Here is a 21,030-nt window from a genome sequence, read left to right on the forward strand (position 1 = left end):
GGGGACTTGGTATAAGAGGAAGATGGGTGTGTATTAAGTGAAGTGGACACCTCTGTGCCCCAGACACTTCACAGAACATGCTGAGAGCTGGAGATGTCACGAGGTGAAACAGCTAAAAGATTCTTCCCACTCAAAGATTTTTCCAAGTTGTAAGGTGGACATATTTTCACAAACTCCCAAAATAATTGATTTGCAGGGTAAGGTGTGGCATTATCAAAGATACCCCAGGGAAATAAAAGCCCAGGAAAATAATATCATTATTAGTGAAGCCCAAATCTTAGCAATTAGGAGGTGACAAACTTAGCACTCCACATTTGAACAGACTGTTGAAGCCAAACGTTTCTTGGCAAGTCAACACTCTCTTCAAAACAGTCTTTTTTTTTTTTTTTTTTTTTTCCTTTTCTTCCTAATAGAAAATAAAAACTGGTTTCCTCGCTGGTAGGTAGCAATTTGATGTAACCATTCTCTACACCCACAACAGCAGATAGTCCAAATGGGTTCTCTATTTTCCTAATATCACTATTGCTCATATATGAATTGATCTCAAAACACACACAAGAAGAATAAAGCCAGTTCTTTTTCTCTGTAGGTAGTAATTAAGGTGATTTGTTTGGTTGGTTTGGTTGTTCTAAGCATACTTCTTTTTTCCTTTCCGGAGGAAAAAAAAAAGTACTAGTTTAGTATATAAATGCCAAGTTCTTAAAAAAAAAAAAAAATAGGTACTTTTTGGGCAAAAGAAAAATATCCCCACTGTGGGAAGGTGGGAGGTTCTTGCGTGTTGATGAAACACGGTTCTTTTAAATGTTAATTGACAATAGTCTTACTATTGTGAGTCATAAAAAATTATTCACAAATAATTGTCGCAGAGCTTTGTATCCTATGCAGGAAGAAAACGTCTTATACAACTGCAGATTACTTTGCCAGATAAACAACAGGATTTAGTCATCTAGTACTTACTTGCCACCTACGAAGTTATGTAGACTATTTATCATGTCAAAGATCAGTTAGATGGCATTTGTATTTTATTATATATATGAAGTTCTAAAATCGTAAATGCACAGAAAATTTAAGATTGAAAAACAATTCATCAGGTTTGCTCCCCACTACTAGCCAGTGTTTCTCCTCTCATTTAAAATGTCTCCGATTGAACCCACGAGTATGAGTTTAATAGACTCACATGTATTTTCACTCTATGGCTTTTTTTCCAGCTTATCCCTGGTATCCAGTTTTCGCCAAAAGTAACTAGGTTTTGCCTCTCTATTTTCATTGATACCACCCCGATCCAGCTTCCTAACTTCCTCACACTGGGTGTCTTTAATTGCCCCAAGCTTCGCATTTTGTAAGGTCCCTATGACTCTTCAGTAGCTTTCTCAGCACCCGACTGAGGACCCGACCATGTGTTTCTGGAGCTTTTTCCACTCTCCAGAGCACAGGCTCACCCGACTGGCAGCCCACACCATCGAGCTGGCATCTTCCGGGTGGAAACCGCTTTATGGATTATACCTGTGCCTTCTCCGTATCTTCTTCCTGTTCAGCTGCTTCTCTGCCGACTCGTGTCCCTGCTCTGCATCACCTCCACCCCTGTCCCACATTACGCCCTTCCTGTGGGTTTCCTAGTATCTGTTGAAATGGCCCTTTGTTATGGAACATGAACATTTGAACTACTTTCTGAATTGGATTATTCTTCAGAGACAGAAACGAGGACTGTCCCTTGTGGTACCTAATCCATAGCTCTGAATCCAACTCGCCTCGATCAATGATTATAGATTGAGGGACAATGTCACAGGTATCTAGCCATCGACTGGGGTTGTATACATCCCACTGTGGAGATAAAAGGTTCTCAGACGGGCCCTTTCTAATCAGACTATCACTAAGGTTGTTGTCTACACAGGTACAATCACAGAGGGATGTAGGAAAACAGCCACAGAATTCTGCTTTTCACATGAGCTTTAATTATTTTGACGTTTTAGGTAAAAGCATTGGGGAAGAAATGTATTTTGGGGAAAAAATCTTAGATATCTGAAAAACACTTTCAGTTCTGGTTTCTATAATGCAACCAATAATAATTAATAAACCAAAAGGAGTCCAAAGAATCAGGAATTCCAAAAAATTTGCAACATGTGTGCCAATTCCAGTTTAGCTTCTGTAGTTACAAACAACAAAATGCACTGTAACCTGAAATTTTCTCTTCTATATGTCTATAATACATGTATTTACTGACCCATGTTAAAGAGATTTGAATTTGCCCATCAGATTGTTGGCTTTTTAAACCATGCTCGTCTTTTTCTGACCTGCACTGCTTTCTTTACATTCGAAATAAAACTGTACACGTTTGGCAATAACGATTTTGTCAGAAAAAAATCTTCTCTTCATAAAATCTCCTCCAAGATGTAGGTAGCATTAATGAACAAAAAGATGAAAATGAAAAGCCATTTAAATATTACAAAACTTTTTATAAGAGCATCTGCTGAGTCAAATATCAAAATGTTTCAAAATTGAATGAAAGCATCCTTTCTCTTAACTATGTTCCCTTGACTTGGAACCTGAGCAGTGGCATAAACTTCAGAAGCCTGTCTACAGCATCACAGGACTCCTCCAGCCTTACAGACATACGTCAATCCTACAAGAAGTATGAGAAACCAGGGAATGTAGACCCATTTCCACATGGCAAAATATCTAAGCTTTCCATAGCTAAAGCTCAAGGATAGGAAAAAGTCCTGGTAAAATTCTGGGGGAAATATGCCAGGAGGGCTCAATATTTGAAATAAAATTTGGTAGAACTGGCTCTCAAATATTAATGTGTGTAAGAATTACTTGGGGCACTTAATAATAATGTGGATTTCTAGGCCTCCTGCTCAATGGTCTGAGGTCAGGCCCACAGATGAGCATTTTCAACGTGCCCACCAAATACCTGTGACACAGGAAACCACAATTTTAAGAATCTACAGAAAACATCTCACACTTCTTTTTCCTCTAAAATCCTTTCAGTACTCTCTCTCTCGAGCTCTTTGGGAGAATTAGACAATAGGTCATTTAATCAAGCAAAAGAAAGAAAGTCAAAACGTTACTCCAAACAAACTCTTAGATTACTAACATGAGAGTAGTATATATGCTCTCCATTTTACACACCCACAACTAACATAAATAACAAATTGAGGGGAATGAGCTCAAATGCAGCCGTAAACGGTTCCTGACTTGGACACACACACACACACACATGCATCCACACATATACACACACTCATACACACACACCCATACACACAAACGTCTTCATTCTTTGAGAACTTCCCAGCACAAAGCCTAATACATGACATAAACATTTCTTAAAAGACCAAATCACGTTAGAACAATAAGTCACGGGAAATCCATCTACTAAGTCAGCAAGGAGAACCAAGGCTGGCCATGTTGGCCGAGGAAGGCCCACTAAACTAAACTGAAAATCTCTACTGTTACTGACTGCAAAAGAAGTAAAACCATAAAATATATATGAGTAAATGTTTCTAAATCATTATTTTATTTCTTTTTACAACCCACAGAGATATAAATAATTGTATGCAAATGCATTAATGCCATCATATACGTGGTTTTATTTAGGTTATTGCAATCTTTTCCTCCCTTTATTTTTTCAATTCATGGATAAGCTCCCAGAACTGATATTAACAGCCTAGTATATATTCGTCCATATTTTTAATCCCTACATATACATAAATAGACATAGATATGCACGTGCACGCACACAGGGAGTTTTGTAATTTATACATTTCTCTGTATCTGTGTTTCTCACTGAATAATACCTCATGGACATCCCTCCAAGGCATCTATTCATCCTTTTTAATGGCTGCCTAATAGTCTATGGTATAGATTACTGTAATTCATTCTACTATTATCTCGTTGATGAGTTTTTTTGCTACTACAAACAGTGCTGTCCTAGAGATGCTTGTACGTATGCCTTGTATACTGATGATTCTGTTTCTATGGGAGAGAGTCCCAGGAGTGGAGCCGCAGAATCGAAGAGTATACGTATTTTTAAGTTCTAACTGCTGTTGCTAGATTGCTTTTTTTTAATGGCAGTAATAGTTCACAGAGAGTTAATATTTTAATCGAGATAAAATTGTGCTTAGAAGGCAAGGAATCCATCGTCTTTTTGGATTCTTTTGACAATCCTCTGGTCTCTGCTAGACCTCTGAGCCCATGCTCCTCTCATGCGCCAGCCTGGCCACCTCCCCTGAAGCTTGAAATTCTCCAGCATTCCACGGATGGCTTTCACTGTCCCATGAACTCCCTGCAATTACATTCTAACGTTGGCATATTTTTGCTTTTGTACATTTTTCAACGGAGAAATTCAATGACTTTCTTCGAATTTCCAAAGGGGTCTATGGCCCCAAAAAGCTTAGAAATCCCCCCTCCGGAGTCTGGAGAATAGCAAGAGGATTGGAATATCGCTGACGACATGATACGATTCTGCTGATGATAATCCTCCCCCAACCCCGCAAAAAAAAATTGAATTTTATTGGAAAAATCTTTCCTGTGTCCATGAAGCAATCAAAAACATTTTTGATCCACATTATTTTAATAAGGAGGAAGCTTTACAAATAGTTTACAAAAGGGCACAGGTGCTGGGGGCGGGGAGGAGAGCTATTTCCAAAACAAGATGAAAAGATCATTTCTTCTACGATATAAAGTTTCTCAGAGCAGTTGGCATTTGATCTGTGTAGAAAGAAAGAGTCATTTGGGGCTTCCATTCAAAATGTTTGACTGTTTGAAATTCAAACATTTCAGTGGAGAATGAGAGGGGAAAGCTAAATAGGACATAGAAAAAAATAACAGTTTATCAAAGTTGGGAGCATATCTTTTGAGGAGGCCCAGTAAACACCTCTAAGTCAGGCGTCATGTCTCCTGCAGTCCCTCCTTTTCCCCCCAATGCTACTGAATTCTCTCCACACACACCCTTCGCCCAGGAGCAAGTAGGGCCTGACCAAAGCAGGCATTCAGTAAATGGAGATTAAACCAATAAATAACTGCCGCAGCTTTACGCAGAAAAAGTTACAGGAAATGCGGATGGGTCCTTAAGTGAGATTTCTTTGCTAGCTAATGTTTGAAATCAAGAATGCCATGATTTTTCTCGATTTGTAATTAATGCCAAGAAAGAATTAGAAAGACATCTGTCTAACTCTCAAGAAACTGTTTAATTCTTCATTTTAATAAGAATTCTGTTTTTCATGAAATTACCTTCTATTGTTCCTGCTTCATTTCATACATTATCACATTTCATCTAACGGTATAATATAATCCTGACAATTGCTTAGCATGATTATTAAATAAAAACCATTAAATTAATAAGATCTCTAGCCTCTAGTTTAAAATCGAAAACAAAAGACAAAAATGGAAAGTTATTTTTTTAAATATTAAATTAATATACAAACTACGCATCATGTAAGGCCCATCAGAACAGGTAAAGCTTTAATTACATCTCTGCTCACCATGCTGTGGAGTGATCTGTCCTCTGGGAAAGAAGATATTTTGAAAAAGAACTCCATACCTCACTTCCAGAAATACTTTTTCATTTTAGCTACTTCTTAAAACATATGGAATGACTCAAAGACACGGGAACTGCAAAACTAATTTATATGATGGGAACTTAGATTGCAATGGCACAACTGTCTGGGTCTCCAGCAGTGAATTAAATCACACTTAGCCATTAATATCAAAAGAGAAAAGGCACTTCGTGGTTTCTCGGTCTTTCAGGTTTTCGAGGGGACTGTTTTCTGAATATTGTCCTTTCCAAATGAGTGCTATTACATTCTTGTGTATGTGTATATATGTATATGCACAGGTATGTGCATAAAATACATATATATAATGTGAATAAATATTCACATGTCGAATATGTGTGCATTATATTCATATATCCATGTAAGCATTTTATATGTATTATATATTATATGGAGTATATATACATACTTAAGACTTTAAGTGGTATTCCCATAGAAAATAAAATATTCTAGAATGAAAAATCTCAGAGCCTTGGAGATTACCCAGTTCTAAGGAACTCTTGTAAAGAATATGTTCTCTGTCTAATAGCAGAAACATAGTTAAGATTTACACATTTAAGTTTTCATTTTAATGGCTTATAAGCATTACAGCCATTCTAGAGATAAAGGGGGAAAAAAAAATCTGTGAAAGAATGTTAAGATTGTTTGCTTAATTAAATATAGGATCGGATTCTTGGCTTCGCTATTCTTCATTTCTCTAGTTTAAGTAAGAATTTAAATTTGGTGCATTTAGCCATTTAGTGTCTAAAAGTACTGTGTGCTTAGGAAGCTAAATCTGTAGCCAAAGATGCTTGCGAGATTTCCTTTGAAGATATTTAGAGATTATAGATTTCCCTTGAAATAAAAAAAACAATTCTACACAAATAGGAACACAAGAGCGTCAGTCAAAGTGGACCCAGAAAATTTCCCTAGTTGGGATCAAATCTGTTGCCTTAATTTCCAACTGACCATCATCCTGACTTTTAACTTCACCAGAAATCAAGAAAGAGGCAGGGTGGAATGAAGGAAGAGAGGGAAATTCCAATTGTTCTCTTTCAACATTTTGCAACGAGAAACAATCCATTAAAAAAGCACAACCAATACTTTCGGAAGTCCAAGGAGAGATGTCTTTTCAGAACACAATACCATAATTGTTCCAATGAAAGCTTTTTGAAAAAAATGAAGCCAATTAGTCATCTCTCTGCACAGAATTTCTTGAGCCGTTCCCGTGGTTACAAGGCCCCGCCCTATGAATTCAAGCGGCAGCACTTCTGAAGTCCGTGGAAGCCGTAAGCAAAGTTCTGACACAATACGAAGTGATCATTAGATCAGATCATTTCTGGTAAAAGAAAACACAGGTACCTTAGGAGAGCTGAAACATTCAGAGTACAAACAAGGCCTACTGTGTGCTTCTGGCTACCCTTGGAGTTACTCCTGAGAGCCTTTCCTGAATCTGGTATTTTACTGCAAAGTTGGTTTTTGTTTGCCTGATTCCCTCACGAGGCATTGGTTTCGGGGCAGCATCCTCTATTCAAAAAATACATTAGGAAATTAAAAGTATGAAGAAATACTCAGACCCTTCCTGCACCTACGAACTTAATGAAATGGGACTGCTTTGGGTGAGTGATGGCTTTGGGTGTCTGTGAGGAAGCGCAAAGAAACACTGCACTGAGCAAAATCGTGTTTCATCCTCGAGGGACCGAATTGGCTCAAGGTTGTGGGCCTCAGCAAAACGAATTGCTTCTAGAAAAAAAAAAGGGTGGTAAGGAACAAATAGCACTGTACAGAGACGAGACCAACTTTTAAAGTTCAAAAGCTACCACGTAATCAAAGACATTCAAGAAAAAAATTTAAAATAAGAAAGCCTAAAGGAAGTGACTCAAAATAACTCAGACATTTCCTAAAAGTATACTAATGTATAGAGTTATTTTATTTATTTCCACATAAAAAAATTTGAAAAATAGATCAACTAAAGGCAAGACTAGTTGCTATCAGTGAATGCATGACTGTAGCGATTTCTGTCTTTTGTCCTCTTGTTTTTAAACGAGTTTAGTGCAAAATTAGACATAGCTCCGAAGGTGAAGTTGATTTGCCCATTAACTTCCTCAGATCTGCCTGTGTGATCTCCCAGTTACAACCTTCCATCAACATCTAGAGAACGACCAAATGAAATGGCAGAGCTGGTTATTATTTTGGCAGAAAAGAAAGCACAGTGGTTCCTTTTGTTCAGAGTCTTATATTACGAATTTGAGATGTGACTGCAGAATGTTTTTATACTATAATCAAGATCATTACAACTATGAGGAATTTTAGGGATCATTTAGTACAGCACATTATGTTATGCCCTGAAAATGTCAGAGGTGCCCAAACTCATATTTAGTGGCTGAGGCAGGACTAGAATCCAGAGCTTGTGATGGCTGGTCTAGTGCTACAACTTTAGCAAATAAAATCGAAGGTTAGCAATTGACTTACAATGAATTGAGATACAAAATTAGGTAAATAAGCAAATCTTCATTTCCTATAGCCACTCTGCCCTTCCTCACAAGTCTCTATAGCACTGAAGTGACAGTTAACTAAATTGAGTCCCATCCATTAATCCCATTCAATGACTGCAACAATCAACGCGAGTAAATTCAGACTTAACTCCTGGTTCCTGGCTCCTCTCCGAAATGGCATCTAAGTGTGTGTGAGCTGGGAAAAGTCTGGTGACCTCAGACTGAAGAAGGAGGAAAGTGTCAGATCCATGCCCACATTCTCTCATTCTCTCCCCTACCTCCTTTGGCCCCAGGAGCATGCCCTTGTCTCCTTGGTCACTGGGTGCCCTGCTGAAGACTGAGGCTGGTGGCCTCCTGGTGCATTCTCCTCTGGCTCAGAAAGGGCCCGGTGGTCTCATCTGCCGGATCTTTCCCTCCTTGCTTCTCGTGAGGTCCTAGCACTATTCCTGGCCTGCGTAACCCCGCCCTAGCTACAGTGACCCTGTCCCTGCCAGCTCCCTGGCAGGACCTATGATATCACTCCAAAAGGTGCACTGGAACTTCTGTCTCCTTCTAAGCCACTTGAGAGACTGAGATACGGAAACGGAACTCAGGCTCTCCCCTGCCCACCATGCTGCAGAGGCCCGGGCTCATTGCCAAGGCAGAAGGGAGTTGGGAGTACATCTCACAGGGGGGTCTTCTCTGCTTCTCTCTCTCTCTCTCTCTCTCTCTGTCTCTCTCTCCACCTATCGATAGCCTCGCCATCTTCCCTCTTGGAGACTTCAGCCAGAAGAGAGAGAGGGGAAGTCACACTTCAATCTCAGATTTTTCTACTGCTTCCTACAATCTACCATGGCCAGGGGTGGGGCTGGCATCGCCTCCCTGTGAAACCACATTCCCTCCTTCCCCAAACAGAGTTCACTCTTCTTTCTCTGGACCCGCAGCGTAGGGTGGCACAGCAGATCCTGACTTACAACAGAGAAAGATGAACAACACACCGGTTTAATATTTTTAAAATATTCTCCTCATCGTAGCTGTTGTACTCATGATTCCGGCCCACACAATAAGACCAAACAGCGTGTAGACCGTCTGCAAGTGATGCGAGTGACTGGTCCTCTGCCTGGAGGATTCCTGGAGACTCTAGGACTTCCAGCATGCACAGCCCCCACCAGGAGCTGTGGCAACGATAGAAGTGGACACCGGACGAGCCAGAAGGGCACTGAAGGCCCACTGCGCTGGGACTTTGAGGACAGATGGGAAGAGTACGGGTGAGGGGAAGACCAGGCCCCTGTGATGAAAGGCTCTAAAACGCCGTCATGACGCAGCGAATCAAAACATCGTGGTTATTTTCCTGCCTGTCACTACTGGCATTTTTGTCTCTTGTATCATTTTATCCAGAAGGAAAACAGAAAAACAATCTGACTTATGCGGAACTGTGGGGGTTAGAGTTAACATCTGCACAGCATGTTACGTGCCCTGAAAGAAACGTGCCACCTCGAGTGAATTAATATTTCTCTTTTGAAGTTCTTATTCACATTCAGCCCTTCCGATACGTGAAACATAATTGCTCATCATTTTCACTGACTCCCAACCTTGAAAAGGAACATGCTGAAGCTTTTCCCTGTGAACTTTTACCTTTACATACATGAGAAAGCACTGATTGTGGGAAGTAAGAAGCATCACCATGGGATCAGAATACAGCATTAAATGGAGAAAAATCAAAAGATGGGAACTATAAAGCTGCCAGAATGAGGTTCAAAGAAAACGGAAAATTAAAAGGCAAGTACGAAAGGCTTCTCGTCTAAGATCAGCAAAATACAAGGATTACCAACGAAAAGCATCTGGAGAGACGGTCTTCCTGTTTAGAAGTCTGAGGTTGTCGGATGAGACGAGAGATGAGAAGAGGACCCGGCAGAGAGCAGAGAGTCAGCTAAACTGGAAATGGAAAAAATGTATGTGTGTGTGTGTGTGTGTGTGTGTGTGTCTGTCTGTATATCTGCATTTAGAAACGGGATCCACAGCTGGGCAGGATGCAGTCGACCACTCTGAGCTCCCATACATATCTGTCTGCAGGAAAGTACCCAGGCCCCCAACTCCCTGAAAATGTTTTGGAACATAATTAGAATACACACAGCTCTCTCTGCAGCTCTTGTCACCGCTGCAATTTTACCTCCTTTTGTGAATTTATTATCATCCTCTCCCCCCAGACCATAAACCCCCTGAGAGCGAGGGCTTTATATGGGTTTGCTAACTGTGGCATCTCCAGTATCTAGCACAGAATTTGGCATACGATTGGTGCCTGGTGGCAAATAAAATTTAGGTCAAATTTGTAATAGGATGGGGGCCCTTGGAATTGGATTTGAATCGTACAGAGGATGCTATCCAAAATAGCTCTCCGACTGCCTTTTGGAGAGTCACCAAAGTTTCACAGTTGGGGATTCATCACTTCAAAGGAAGTCAGTCTTCAGTGATACCCTGTTAAAAAGGGACTGTCACCTGAGAAGCTTGAGTCTTGCTCTGGGTAATTATTTAACACCTTACTAGATGGTTAGATGCAAGATAACTGAGAAGAACTCTCCTGAAGTGGAACACAGAATAAGGAGGTACAGAAAGATGCTAAGGGCAAGCCAGGGCAAGAGAAAGCATGACATCACACTGCCTCCTTGAACTTCCGAAGGTGTCTTCATTTCTCCCACAAAGATGTTTAACTATTATGTTCCCCCATTAAAAAAAAAGTCACTTTCTGACCCTTCATTCTATCCTGTATCCTATTCCCTATGAGCCGTGACTTTTATGCCTCCACAGAAATGTGGAAGATTAAAAAAGAACCCACATGGATTACAAAATGAGGACTCAAAGGTTCCAGAGCGATTTGCATTCTATCCTTTCATATCCTAATCATTTTCGATCTTTCATCTTATCAGCACTCATAAATTACACATACTCCATTCAGGAGCAATGTCTCTATTATTTTCAGCATGCTTGCACACAGTTAAGCCAATCCCATAAACAACTAAGCGGGAAGTGGCTAACATTCCGTCTTCATTTTGAGCAGTGGCTTTCAGAACTTGGCCCTATAGGGACACGGGGCTTCCTATGACCGTCACCCAAGGCCCTGGGATGCGGGGACGAGGAGAAGTGAGGCAAACACACGGATGAGGTTTGGACCCCCATTCAGCCACAACAGCCCCACTTTGCTCTCTTTTCTAGTGGGGGGGGGCGGTGTGGCTAACATCCCAAATTCCATTTGAAGAATCGTTTCCACAGCTTTAAGAAGTCTGCAGACCCCAATCCAAAGCACTCAAAACATCTCTGCCTTTTCTTCCAATAAAGGTATGCTACGCAGTGTGACAAAAGAAACACTTGCTACAACATAATATTAAAATAGGTTGAGAAAATGTCTTCCTGAAGGGGGCTTTTCATCTTGCTAAATTTTTGAAGCTTGGGGATTCCTCAATTTACAAAGTATTCCAGAAGTTTAGTTCTTAAGGCAGAGCTTTGGGGAAGTCGGGGCTCACTTTCCTAGAAACGATGATCTGTCGTCCCAAGGCAGGCAATAAAAGCTCGATGCCCTACACGCGAAGTGAAATGTTACTGTTGCTACTAGAAGCGAAGTTGTCCTTTTGCTCCCTTGTTGAATGGGCTACTGTGGGCCAGTGGGGGCGCCTAACCACCATTTATGTCGTTTCTTTGAAGCAGCTCCTCCTGTGATGTGTGATAAAACAGGAACTAGCTAGTGACTCACAGAAGTGTGCGCGCTCTCTCTCCCTCTCTCTCTCTCCCTCCCTCCCTCTTCTCCTCCTCCCTCCGTCTCTCAACTGCTAAGTTCCAGGGCAGTCCACGTCCATCACAACCAGTAGCTGGCCAAGTACACACGCCATCAGTCATCTACAAGCTGGATAATGCCTGTAAGCCACTGCCTATCTCCAGTTCTGAAAAGCTAACTTGTTTGCTTGCTTATTCTCCAATATTTCGCATCATTTTATTGGAACTACCTGACACCCAATACAGATCCCAAAAAAGCTTGAGAGGATCTAACGCTTAAGCAAAAAAAAAAAAAAAAATATGCTGGCAGTGTTTATAACCCAGAGAGAGAGAGAGGACAGAAAAAGATAACATGTAACTATAAATAACTGTCTGGGTTGGACTAAAAATTAATTTTTGTTTTTCCTTCATTTTTGCTCATTTGGAAAGCTAATGAGCTGAAAGAAAAGAATTGGCTTTAACCAAACAATTCTAAAGGATTTCAGAATGTCAAAACTTGGAGTTATGAACAGATTTGACTCATTTAGCACCACAAATTATCAAAACAAGTAAATAAAATATTTAATAGTCAATTTCCACCAAAATCATTGAGCTATTCAGAAATCTTGATATCAAAACTCGAAGGAAATGCTCTGCCTCAGAAGCGAATCATTCAATATGTTAAAAATCAAATCAGTTGCCATTACGGAATGGTACCGTTAGGACAGGTATCTTTCCATGCCTTTGCAAAAACAGATTTTCACTTGTAGAAGTGCTTCCATCTCTCACCCAGAAAAAAGGAGGATAATAATAACGGTGAGGAGAAGGACATCTTCCTTCGTGTGACTTTTGCACTTTTTGCAAAATTCTACCTTTACAAATACTACACACACTATCACCTTGTACTGCAATTTTTTGCTTACAGATCTCCTTTCTACGTGTTCCCTGAGTAAAGGGACCAAAACACTGGTTAAAAATCCTAGGGGCTCACAGACCTAGATTCTATTTCAAGTTCAACTCTTTACTAAGTTTGCAAGGGCAAGTCGTCTATGTTCTCTAAAGGCTGAGTGCCTCCTCTAAATAGGGATAATACTCAACACCTCCATAGGGCTCTTTGAGATTAAATAACACATGTAGAATTGTGCCCTAAATATAGTAAGACTGATGGTCGTGATGATGCCTTTACACTCCGTCCACCCACTGCCTAACGCAATTCAGCGTGTGTCTCTTGAACTGAGTTGTTTCTCCCCCACTGTCTGCCCGATAATGTCCTACGTTTCCCATCTAGAGGAGACGACATTTGAGAAAAATCCTTCCGAGAATCCGATGACTCCCCACCCTCCCTACCACTGCCTGGAGAACCCATGGCGTGTTGTGCATACCTCTACTCGCCCCCGTCCCACCAGCCTCTCACTATCTGTGTGTTGCTGCCTCTAAAGCTTGCCACATGAGGGGGAATAAATTCAGCTTTTCATAAAACAGGTCCTTTTTCCTTTGCGTTTCTAGAATCGAGCACGTGGTAAGACACAAGACATTCTTATTCCTGGGCTAAGCTGAAGGCACCTATAAGCACTAATTGAAGCAACGGCAGGGAGTGGAGAGCCATCCAGAGGAAGGAGACAGGGCTTTATAGCAGATCCTTTCTCAACCTTCAAGGCTCCAGTCAAATCCCCACTCCAGCGCAGAGCACTAAGCAATCGAGCCCACGCTCACATTTCCCTTCATGAATCCTTACTATAAATTAAACACAGTCGCTCTGGGAAAGTGTGTTAGTCCTGTTTCCTCAGACGCCCTGCGAGCTCTGGGAAGAGAGGATTAACTAATTATAAATTCTTTTGCAAAGAACAAGGACATGTAATAGGCAGGAAACAAATATTTGATTGCTTGATTTAATTCTGTTTTACAATGTGCTTGAAGTACTTCTGCAGAATTATCTAATTAATCCTAACTTGATGAGAAGAAAGGCATATTGGATCTGCACAGACTAAGCCAAGCCCTGGCAGCCTCCACCGTGTGAATGAGCAAAGGGTGTTCTTGCCGGCTCTGTAACAGTGCCTTTCCTTGGCCAGCACTCAAGTTTTTGAACTAATGGCTTAGCACACAAAAATTAGCATTTTACACAAACCGAAAACTAACTGCCAACCAAGTCTTCATGGTGTTGTTAACCAACAGTAATCTCTACCTTGAGTTATATTTCCTCTAATTAAATGGACTGAGAAGTAGTCCCAAGTCCCTCAGAAGAGGGTGACAGAAACTACCATCTCCCCTGTGATCAGATAAACTTGCAAGGAAATAATTAGACCCTGGTGCAACTGAGACCTCACTACTCTCATTAAGGATGGCTACATCCTGATGTTTTCCAAGATTATCAGCTAGACATCTCTTTCCTTCACACCTTCTGCTCTTCTCCCTTTTCCATAGGAAGGATTTTCAGGGATAACAATAATAACAACAACAACAACAATAATAATAATAAACCTCTACAGTCATACAATCTTCTTTTCAAAATGCTTTCACACCTAACAGCTGGATGCCTGCAGCCACCCTCAAGACAAGTAGACAAGACAAGGTAGACTGTCTCACTTTACATAAGCACAAGGAATCTGAGTGTCTGGCTCAAGGTCCCCACCAATGAACAGCAGCAGGGGGACGAGGACACGATCCTCCCCCGCCATCCACTCCTCGGTGTTGTTTTCCCAGGAAAACCTCAGGGATACTGCGGTTCCAGACCACAGCATTTACACAAATATAGCAATAAAGCAAGTCACATGACATTTTCTGTTTCCCAATGCATTTAAAAGTTATGCTTGCACTATATTTTAGTCTGTTAAGTGTGCAATAGCATTGTGTCCAAAAAACCAATCTACGCACCTCAATGAAAAATAGTTCACTGCTAAAACACGCTAACCATCATCCGAGCCTTCAGCGAATCATCATCTTTTAGCGGGTGGAGGGTCTTACCTTCCATTTATAAAAAATGCAGTATCCGCGAGAGCAATAAACTGCAATGAAACGAGGGTGCCTGCACCCCGGTGACCAGCGGGCTGCAGCATCATGACCCAGCACCTTTCCGTGCCATAGCTGGCGAGAGCTGAGGCAAGACAACATCACTGAACGAGGGTACCCCAGATTTCTTCAGAAGAGACTGGCTGTCTCTGCGAAAAGCACTGCCTTTCAAATCCCTGGTCTCGCCATATTGAAGGCAGGTTTCCATCCAAAATGGTTGACTGGGAGCCAAGTGTGGTGTTCTAATCTTTGTTCATGCTGTCAGTGTGACATATGAAAGAAATATGAATAAAGTGACAGGATGAAAACAAAGCTAGTGGCTGGTGTGAGATACACAGACAGGGTGTTAGCCCCACACGCTCTGCAACTGGGTCAAGTTAACACCTCTTGTTTCCCCTACATATGCGGTGTGGGAAAGCTATTTATAAAATGTTTCTAAACATTTAGGACCAAATAAATCAATATTGTTGGGAAACACGTATTCTGACCAGAACTCGTTTGCTTGCCACAGTCCCACGTGAATAACAGAACCGAAAATACAGGGACAATCCGGGACCAGGAATACAGCAGATGTTCGGTGGTTTCGCCCCGCACGCCCACCCAGGCCTGCCCGCAGGCTCCACGCTGGCTGGTGACCCAGCACGAACAGCACGGTGACAGGAGCTCAGACGAGCGGCCAGCCTTGCGAATGACAGTTAGCACCAATGCAACGAAAACAGGCCTTCTAGAAATTACCTGACTCTGCAATTCGCTTTGCTGCTTCAGGCGAAGATTCTCGGGTGTATCTGCCACCGTCGTGAAGGACTGCTTTGGGTAGTGTCTGTGGAGAGATTTTTTTTAAAGAACATAATTAAAATATTACGATCTAAAACAATGCTTTCACACCAAAAGTTTCATCACTCCTTTCGGTTACAATGGAAAGAGGCGTTTTTCCTCTGAGCCAAGGTCATCTCTCTATCATCGATTTGGATCCCACCCCCTTCTCCATGCTCATGACAGTCTATCGCCCGGTTATTCCCACTATCACCCCAAATTCCAACCTCAGCTTCTCCACTCTCTGAGCTACTTCCCATCAGCCTCCAGGCTAAGCCTCTCCTGCCTCTCACTGTCCCTCCCTACACACCATTCTAGCAAGTGGCAGGTAGAATCTATTCTCTCCATGAGCCACACTTTCTGAGAAAGAGGCCTAACTCACTGTCCCTGCTCATCTCTTCATCTCTCTCCTCAGCTTTATGCATTCTGGCTTCTAGCTTCTGTTTCCAGAAGTTTCTCTGGTCAAAGTTATAATGACTTCCCGTGGACACATCCAGCAGACATCTTTGGTCTTCCTCTTGCATAGCTTTCTCTCCCTCTTGAAATGCCCTTTTTTGGTTTCCCTTTGGGTCATCAGGCACTGCCGACCTGGCTTTTCCAGATCTATCTCTCCCTTCTCTCTCCCGTGGGCTCTTCTCCGTTGATCTCATTCATTCTCATGGCTTTGGGCAAGCCCTGTATAAATGCTAATTAACCCCAAGTCTGTATCACTAGCCCAGCGTCCTCTCCTGAAGTTCAGATCCATTGGCATTTCCACGTGTGTGTATCTCATACCCACCACGAAATCGACCGGTCTGAAACTCAACTGTCCTTCATGCCACCCTGCCCCCAAAACAAGTCTGCCCATAGTCTCACTTTCATTTATTAGTGCCCAATTGCCTAGGCCAGAAACCTGGGAGCAACCCTGACTCCTCACACATCCAATCAATCGATCACCAAGTTTGTCGATTCTATCTCCTAAGTATGGCTCAATCACATTTACTTCTCTATGTCTCCACTGCATTTTTTTTTTCATTACAGACCATATTTCTTTTTCGGGTAACTACAACACCTGCCGGTCTTGCCCTTCCAATCTGAATCGCCAAAACGAAGGTTCTAAAATGCCGATCTGAGGAAAACCTTTCAATGGCTTCCCATTGATCGGAGAATAAAGTCCAGCCTGCCACCTTCCCCCAAGATCAGCCCTCCGCAGACTTCTCGCTCACACTCCATGCTCTGGCCGTGGAGTTCACCCTTGTCCCTCCCACCTCCTCCCCCACGGGCTGTTCCGCTGGCCGGAAACACTCATCCTTCTCATCACACTTCTCTGGCTTACCCCGCTTTATCTCTCAGGTCTCGCCTCAGATGTCACTTTCTTCAGGAAGCCCTCGTGCTCGCTCAGACGCGCCCTGGGATGCCCTTCCCTCCCCATTATCCACCTTATCGTCTCCATCTGTGCGCTCCCGCTGACGCGTCTCTCACACGCGAGGAAAGTTCTGTGGCAGCAAGAACAGGCCGCCCTGTCCTTTGTCAGAGCGCACTCAGCACCTACCAGTGTCTGGCTCATAGTATGACTTCAATAAATATTTGTGAAAAGGAGCGAAGAAAGAGAGAAGGAAGGAAGGAAGACAGGAGAGAGGGGACACAGCAATCAGCCAGAGCCTAAGAGCTCAGGCCAGGCGATAGGAAAGCTTCGCCGTGTCGTATCACACTATAGTCACACGTACCGTGTCGTGTCGTATCACACTATAGTCACACGTACCCAAGCACGCAGGCATTTGCTGCCATGTGTGGGCGAGGGCTCAAACACCGATTCACAGCACTGAGGGGACATTTCTAGCGGCTGCAACTCTGTCACCACAAAAGCTGTGGAACTCAGAGCCGTTCCTCAAAGAGTCCCCCTCCCTGGTGACATCCACCCCGCGTCTCATGTCGCGCTGTCTCAGGAGTCCTCCTCTCGGCCTCACTGTTTCAAACTCTGCTCATTCTGTAGAAGGTTCTTTTCGGCCTCCCTGTTCCTGGAAAGCTGAGGCAGTAATCTCTTGTCGACACAGATAAACTCTAACCAAGCTACGAAAGGACACCAGCACTTCTGAAGTGAGGATTAAACATATTTTGTAGCCCTGTGGAGTCAAATTCATGGTGGGAAAACATACATTAATGCCTCGTTTTTCTTGCATTCTTCAGCAATTAAATGTCCCACGTAAGTCAAGTTTCCAGATAACAGAAGTTGAAATCCTACAACCTACCAGATGCATCTTTAACTATTTTAATTAACATCCTTCAAAAAACTTTTACATAATTTTCCTGCCTTCTTAGGGCGTACACACACCTAATTTAAATTTTATCGTGATTTCTTAGGGCCTCCTAATAGATATCGTCAGATCATGACACGAGGCAGTCGTGCTTTTCCAGCTAACGAAGACAGGGATGGCCTAATCGGACGTGACAACGGAGAGACAGCGAGGGACCATTTCTCACACTCCGCTCTCTGCCTTCCACGGTTGTCTCTTCTGGCTTCCTCCTTCTAACCCAGACTGAGAAACGAGATAGGCGAGTTTGTTCTGAATGTCGGTAAAAACTAGAGTTATTGATTCGAGCGAGGAAGCCATAGAAGGCGAGGTCTCCCCTTCTCTTTACCCCAAAGTCACAGCCTCTGCGTCGGCCACACCCGTTGGGGCCACTTTTGAACTGTGCTCCTGACACGTGAGGCTGGACAGACAATGTCAGTGTGTTCTGTAAGATTTACAAGTCAGTCCTGGAAAGTTGAACAGTGATGGACTTTAATATGTAGCAACTACATATGGCTCTACTTTAAAGCTAAAATAATAGCAGCACTTTTTTTTTTTCAAAATACATTCTGTAAAATAAAGTTTCACAGAGATTTTCGGAGGACCACGATGTTTAATTGAAAATTTTTATATATGTTTTTTAACTGCTTTAAACACCGTAATAAAAATCTGCTCTCAAATGTGTTACAGAATTAGTCCACTGAAACCCTACTGTACTAACTTACACATTAACTCAGTTTGGGGGCAGCCTTTGAGGGGGAAAACCTTCTCCTGCCATTCATGTTTAATTAAAAACTCTGCTTAATTTTTAAACAGAGATGGAAACATGAACTCGGGGGTGGGGATATACAATCTGCAACTACTTGCCTGTGAGTACATGAATTTCCTCCACACCAGCTAAAAATAATTCTATTTTTTTTTTAAGAAAACTTCACTTGCCACCTGTACCTCTCGTTCTGAAGTTTCATTTCATGAAATAATCTGATTTTTCTCACCATTTACTTTACAACAAGAAAAGGTAATAGATTTGAACTGATAAAATACATGCATATAAATAAAACACCTCATATATGTTAGATATTGGCATCTCATACTAAGTCCTATTTGGAACAAAGGTTATGCTGAAAAAAAAACAATTTTTAAGCTTCTGGGGTTTTTTTCAAAAGACATAATCTGCTGCCCTGGTGGCCAAAGCAGCAAAGCTACTAACATGCTGTGCAATTATATCGAGCACTATAAACAGATGGCCATGTTTCGCACTTTTTCCAATATCCTTTTCAATTCTAAAACATAATAATTTTCTAATAGTGAGTTCATCTATATCTAACACGACTTCTCTAAAGAGGCAGAACAGGAAGAAATTATCCCAAGTTTTGATCTAAGACAAAAAGTTTAACTTAGTGTCAATAACCGAAATAATAAAAGCTGAGTGGGAAGAAGCAATTCATATCCGAAATCCCTAGGAATCGTGAGTACTATAACAGATGAGAACTGGAGGCTTTGGAGATCCAAGTTACCTTCAGAGCTAGCAAAATTCAAGAGAATAAAATCTTGGGGGCAAAAATGCCTAACAAACAAGAGGGAGTGGAACAGTCTCATGAATCGGAAGCATAAGACTCAGAAGAAATGAGTGTAATGACAGAAATGGCAGCACACACTGCATTCACTTAAATAATCACAGTAGCTGGAGAAACCTAATTAATTTTGCCAAACTTGACATATCTGAAAATCCTGGATTTCTCACTATCATGTCCGTGAAGTAATTTCCATCTAGCCAATCCAAAAACACTCTAAAGCCATGGTGTCAACTCCTGCTCACCCATCACCCCACCTGCAAAAGAAAACCAGACACAGAATAAACTGGAGGGCCAGTGGTCCCTTGTAGGATCATAGACACTGAGAAGCAAAGCATGTTAAAATTAACTGATGCTACTATACAGTTCATTCTAGATCTTTCCAAATATTGTAGAAGGTCTTCCTAAAATAGATATCTTGAATAGAAATCTTAAGGAAATAAGATTTCTTCAACAAGCCTCGATGAAGGACATTTCTCATTCTTTAAAGAACACAGCACAGAAGGCATGGGGGCAAGAGAAATGGATGTTCAAAGGGAACGAGGAAAAACATTTAAAAGCATACCGAAGAAGAGGTGGGTGAATTGGTACATGAACAAATTTCCTGGAAAATATAACTTAATGGTGGCAATACGACATATATGACATTGGGAACTGGTGGAAAGAGCTGAAGAATATCGTGAAATGTTTAAGCATCATAAATAGAAGTCTCTTCGCTGAAGTGTGCAGAAATTGGATGAAGTGTATGTATCAAGACTAGGCTGACAGCTGCAACAGATCCAGATTGCCATGAAATGCTACATTCAAAACAAACAGAGAAAGAATCAAGATAATAACAGAAGACTACGTCTGAAATAGCTTAAGCTAGGTCACAGAAAGAACACTTGCAATTTTTTTTTTTTTATCTCTGTGAGATTCGGTTGATAAGAATATAGGAAAAGTTATATGCAAACCAGTAGCCTACAGCTGGGCAGAGTGAAGACAGCAGTGTAAGCAAGTGGCGACCTCCACAGAGATAGGAATGAGAAACACTATTGGATGAGAGCAAGAATCCAAGACCTTGGGCTTTTTATCCACAGCCTGGTGGTCACGACAGCACTGGAGCCTGAGTTTGAACCTGGCTCTTCTATCTACTAGCTGTGTGTCTTTGGGCAGGTTTCTTAACCTCTCTGGCCTCAATTTCCTCATCTGTAATATCAACGTAATGATAGCACTTCTTAGGCTTGTTCTAAAATTTATTCTTGTAAAGCATTTCAAACAATGTCTGGTTCATAGTAGGCACTCAATAAAGTATCTACTGTTAATAATAATAATACTATTATTACTACTACTAGTACTACGATGACTACTTTCTCTTTGCTCTATGGCAAAATGACTTAACCTCTGTCTCATTGCCTTCATCTCTCTAATGAGGATAAAATACCCCTAGCTCTCTCACGAAGTTGTTGCTAAAACCATATTAAAGAGCCTTATTAATAGAAACTACTGTAAATGTGAGATATTAGTAAACCATTTAAACATATAAAACTCAGATCTTCATGAATTTATTTATTGTAAATCTTGTGTTAGTAGTGTGGTTCTCAACCACCTTCCCTGGAGGACATTTGGCAATAGG

General features: G+C 41.6%; 1 protein-coding gene across 3 annotated transcripts in view; it reads right to left on the reverse strand.

The window, feature by feature from the left end:
• LOC120614661 (LIM zinc-binding domain-containing Nebulette-like) overlaps nt 1-21,030 on the reverse strand; it is a 164,561-nt gene that overhangs the window by 37,625 nt on the left and 105,906 nt on the right. For all 3 annotated transcript variants that reach the window (XM_039877521.1, XM_039877522.1, XM_039877523.1), the window contains exon 3: nt 15,494-15,578. In XM_039877521.1, coding sequence (XP_039733455.1) covers nt 15,494-15,578 — 85 coding nt within the window. The remainder of the gene's footprint in view (nt 1-15,493; nt 15,579-21,030) is intronic.

Source organism: Pteropus medius, unplaced genomic scaffold, assembly GCF_902729225.1.
Source record: "Pteropus medius unplaced genomic scaffold, Ma_sr-lr_union100, whole genome shotgun sequence".
Classification (NCBI taxonomy): domain Eukaryota; kingdom Metazoa; phylum Chordata; class Mammalia; order Chiroptera; family Pteropodidae; genus Pteropus; species Pteropus medius.